Here is a 5,171-nt window from a genome sequence, read left to right on the forward strand (position 1 = left end):
ATCTTAAAAGGGTACATGTGAATCTTTCTAAATGTAGAATATAAATGTCTTAACACAATAACTAAGAAAATGCCATGAAGGCTATGTTAACCAGTTTGATGAAAATATTTCAAATTGTATATAAAACCAGCACACTGTACCCCATGACTGCATTAATGTACACAGCTATGATTTAATAAAAAAAAATTTTTTTAATTAAAAAAAGAAATATAAAGGGCCTGGTCCAGTCCCTGTATTTTGATCCACTGACCTATTATTTATTATAGCATATACTTTCTATTTGTGTGCTAAAGAATTCACTCATTTAGTTGTTTAAATAAATAATTTTAATAGATCTTGATATTAGCTAGGATATCCCATCCTTATTTTCATTTTCAAAAGTTTTCTTGGCCCTACCCACTAAGCCACAGGCACCACCCGAGTGCTACTTTGTTTTTATTTGTTTGTTTGTTTAATATTTTGTACAATTTAATAAATAGTTCTCTTAATGAATGCAGACATGTAAGGCTGTTTGGTAGCATTCCAAAACATCACAGTAATGCTGGTTTTCTCAATTGTTGTGTAAGTTACTTGTGTGAAATGGTTATCAAACCAGTAAGACTGCATTTATGCATCCATCATTTTCAGGATTGTTGGTAATCTGGGCATATTTCCCCCAAATAACCTTGCCCCCTTGTGTCACAAGGCCCAGCTCACTCATGTTGACCTCAATGACAGTCCCTTTGGTAATAACACCCAAAGTTGTATATAATGGGGGTGAGGGATTCTTCTTTACACCAAGTATTGGCAGGCAAAAGGTGGCTTTCAGTTCAGGATCTGTTACATGGGCCTTCTTGAAACGCAAGCTCATTGGCCTGATGGATCATTCATATTTAGGTGGTTTTCTCATAAAGCCATCTCCAACAAAGCAGACATTAGTGACCATCCTCTTCCATGCCTTTTTTCTCTTTCCTGTTGGAATAACTTTTAATACTTCTGTTTCTCCCTGAGCACGAACTTTGGGCAGAGGGACTACCCGTTTTCCGGCTTTCTTTTCCGTTTTTGTTTAATCATATTGGCGAGTACTTTGGCTGGGGACTGTCCCTCTCTGTTCAACAGATAGGCAGGTACTGCTTCCACTGGAGTCTTTTCATCATCCTTTTGTTTGGTGTTTCTCTTTTCATGCATCTTGATAGTCTTTTTCATTTATATTTTCTCAGCATGGCGCTGTTTGTGGTAGAGCTTAGCCTTCAGACCAATCATCTTTGCCTTCTTTGACCGTTCATGAGCCTCTCCATTTTCTTTTTTTCTCTTTTTCTCATGGTAATCCAAGTGATATCCATAGTGTTTACGGTGTAATTCAATATATTCATTTTGTGGCATGATGATGGTCGCAGAGTCGCCCAGCGCAGCCTCTGGGGTACAAAGACGCTGTCAATCTTCGGGTCTCACAGATCCACCAGCGGACTCCACACAGGACCTTTGCGACAGGAAAAGGTCATTCTTTAAAAGGCTGCTACTTTGTTTTTAAGAGCAAAGATATTTGCTATTTATTATTACTGCCTTTGGAAAATACATGGCCTTCTAAAAACACTTGGAAATCACAAATAGTACCTGATGATAACATTTGAGCAAAGTTTGATCCATCCTTCCACCTTTCCTTCATTGATTTTAGAGAGGAAGTCTCACTATGTTGCCCAGGCTGGCCTCAAAATCCTGGGCTCAAGAGTTCCTCCTGCCTCAGCCTCCTGGGTAGCTGGGACCACAGCCACGTGCCATCACATCAAGCCTCTCTTCGTTTTTTGAGTCTCTCCATGGTTAATTTTTACCAACATTAACAACATTAATTCTATTTTGAAAAATAAAGGGAAATGTCCTTTTACTTAATGGAGCAGAATTACAAGAGAGATAATAATACTTCAATCCTGGCTGTTTTATAGAACTTAAAAATTCAGTTCTCATCATTCTGCAATATAACCAAGCATTATATTTATTTAATAATAATAAATAATGTTGGAGTCTTTTACAAATCATGATTACAATTAAAAGCTAGGAAGAGCATGATAAAGCTAATGGCAACCTCTTGAACACCATTTTGAAGTTAGTTCTTCCAAATAAAACTCAAAAATAGTCTCAAACAACCCAATTGTTTAGCAAGCATCAGCTTAGGAATATTTTTTCAGTGTTCTAAGGTATACTGTTTGGCATCAAAAAGAATGGCAAGCACTTTGATTTGTAAGTAACAAAGAAAAAAATCAAGTGGGTAGGGCACCAGCCACATATACCAAGCATGGTGGGTTCAAACCCAGACCCCAGCCAACCCGTAACAAAAAAATAGCTAGGCGTTGTGGCGGGCACCTGTAGTCCCAGCTACTTGGGAGGCTGAGGCAAGAGAATCGCCTAAGCCCAAGAGCTGGATGTTGCTATGAGCTGTGATGTCACAGCATTCTACTGAGGGCAATAAAGTGAGACTCTGTCTCAAAACAAAAGAAAAGAATAGAAAAAAAGAAATGACAAGTCACCAGATGGGAGAAAATATTTATAAAACATGTCTGATTAAAAAAGAACCACTATATCTATTTTTCCTTTTTATAATTAATTATTTTTTATTAAATCATAACTTTGTACATTGATGCATTTATGGGGTTCACGGTACTGCTTCAATATACAATGTGAAATGTTTACATTGAACCAAGTAACACATCCATCACAATTATATTCATTTCTTAATAGTTTTGAAATGTACCTTACATCATACACGTTAGATGAGGTCCCCCTAAGTACTCTCCCTTCTCCCATATATCTAGTCTACATAAGAATTTTTACAACTCAATGATAAAAAGACAAACCATGCTGTGAGCTATAATGCCCCAGCACCCTATAGAGGGAGACAAAGTGAGACTCTGTCTCCAAAAAAAAAAAAGAACCAAATTAAATAAGAGACAAAAGGTTTAAAAACACATTTCACAAAGTAATTTCTATGAATGACCAAATGACAATAAAAATGCTTAATATCACTAGTCATCAGGATGATATGAATTAAAACCACAGTCAGAAGCCATTAAACAAGACTAGAATGGCTAAAAAGAACAGAACAGAGTACCAACTATGGGCCAGGATGTGGAGAAACCAAAACTCTCACACATTGCTGCCTGAAGTATAATGTGATACACCACCTTGGAGAACACTTTGGTAGTTTTTAAACAGTTAAATGTACACATACTAGATGATGGGACGTACTCCTAGGCATTTGCCCAAGAGTAATGGAATTGTATATCCAGAAAAAGACACAGATATCAACGTTGGTACCAGTTTTATTTATAATGACCAACAAGTGAGAAACATTCCAACGTTCATCAATAGGTAAGAGAACTTTATAAAAAAATATATGCAGTTCTATTCAGAAATACTATTCAAGGATACTACTCAGAACAAATTATTGATCTATATACAACAAAATATGTGAACCTCAAAAGCATTATGCTGAGTTGTAGAAACCTTAGCTATAGCAGTCAAACTCTATGACCACATATTTTAAATATTCTAGAAATCAAAAAACTATCTTATAGTTACCAAAAGCAAACTTAGTAGCTGCCTTGGCAGAAGGAAGAGTGAGGGAGAAGTTGGACTGCAAAGGACTCTGATAATTGTAATCACACAGGAATATACAATGTCTAAATTCTAACTGAATTGTGCATTGTTTGGTCTTATTATATATAAATTATACTTCAATAATGCTTATAAAATATGTATTTATGTATATGCACAACTACTAAAAACCACAGGTCATTGTTTTATGTGGCAGTTATTCATACTAAGCTTAGGAATCCTCTCAATGCTCTCATCCCAAAAGTACGAGCAAAGGTCACAATGCCAACTTTCAGTACTTTTGTTCCAAATAACTACTTGTCCTCAATTCACTCATACTCAATGAGTGACTTAAAATTAAAGGCCCACTGCCTGCCAAAAGATTGGAGATTTCATAATCAATATCTGAGTATATCATGGTACACATTTTTAAATTAAAATGGAATTGACCAATGATTTCCTCAAATAAGTATTGAACACTTGATGATATAAACACACATCATAAATATGCAATATTCATAGGTAAGATGTTATCATAGATATTCACTTGAAAACTTTACAATGACCTTCACAATGGAGGAAACTGGGGGAAGTATAAAATGTCTCTGAACTCTTCATAGACTCCTATTTTTATCTGGAATTGTGAGTGTTTCATCTTTTAATCCACACCTTAGCTGCCAACTAAGATAGGCCTGCCGTAACTTAGAGTTTCCCTGAATTAGGAAAAAGGAGTGGATTGAAGGATAGAGGGATCCAATAAGCTGACAAAGCATTTGGACCGCTTTGACCTGCTTTATCTCAGAAACCCATGATAAGATAATGGACAGAAAGAAAGTAGCATAGAGTAGGAGGAACAAGATCACAGTTTTCAAGGCATTTCTGTGGGCCCGGGTCTTGGGGTCTCCACATCCTTTGGAAGAGAGCTGCATCTTCTGGAGATGTTTCCACAGGGAGAAAATTAAGAGGAGAAAAGAGAACAAGGCCATTGTAAATGGTATTAAGGCAAATATAGCCATAGTGAAGACGATCAGCCCTGAAAACGAAGAGGCATTCATTTTGAAATTCCAAGTTGTATTACTTTGATGCACAATTTCATCCATCCAGTCTTTAATATGTATGTTTATTACTATCAGATTTAAGCACAAGAAAATGAAGCTCCCAAGCAGTATCATCAGAATCACTTTTTTCACTCTCCACTGAAGATAGAGAAAAGTAGGGCTGGAGAAAGTGGCTATTTTGAGCAAATAAAAGATGCTGAGAATTGTAGCAAGCCAGAGACTGAAGTGATTGGCAACTGTCCAGGTAAAAGAAACAAGTCTCAATTGTTTTTCATCCACAACAAAGCCTGGAAAATACAGAACTACCAACCAAATTACTAATATTTCCCAGATCATACCAATTCTGGAGAATGCCAAGATAACAAGAATTTGATCAACCAAGAACAACTTTCTTTTGTTGACCCAGTCAATGCAGTTTATCAGCACTATGAATCCATTGCTCAGATTCCCAAGTATGAACTCTGCAGTCATTACAAGAGTGAAGATGGGCTTCAGGGTGCTTTCCATATCTGAAGAGAGCAAGCTGAAAATACACCACTGCCAGCT

General features: G+C 36.6%; 1 protein-coding gene and 1 pseudogene across 1 annotated transcript; both read right to left on the minus strand.

Moving 5' to 3' along the window:
* Positions 1–463: 463 nt before the first annotated feature.
* LOC100958624 lies at positions 464–1,366 on the minus strand (annotated as a pseudogene).
* A 2,852-nt stretch (positions 1,367–4,218) lies between these two features.
* LOC100958943 (taste receptor type 2 member 13-like) lies at positions 4,219–5,132 on the minus strand. The gene is given in 2 exon segments (XM_012810071.1): positions 4,219–4,250; positions 4,253–5,132. Coding segments are annotated over 2 exon segments (912 nt in total).
* Between the last annotated feature and the right edge of the window lie 39 nt (positions 5,133–5,171).

Source organism: Otolemur garnettii, unplaced genomic scaffold, assembly GCF_000181295.1.
Source record: "Otolemur garnettii isolate 467f Iridium unplaced genomic scaffold, OtoGar3 scaffold00124, whole genome shotgun sequence".
In the NCBI taxonomy this organism is placed as follows: Eukaryota; Metazoa; Chordata; class Mammalia; order Primates; family Galagidae; genus Otolemur; species Otolemur garnettii.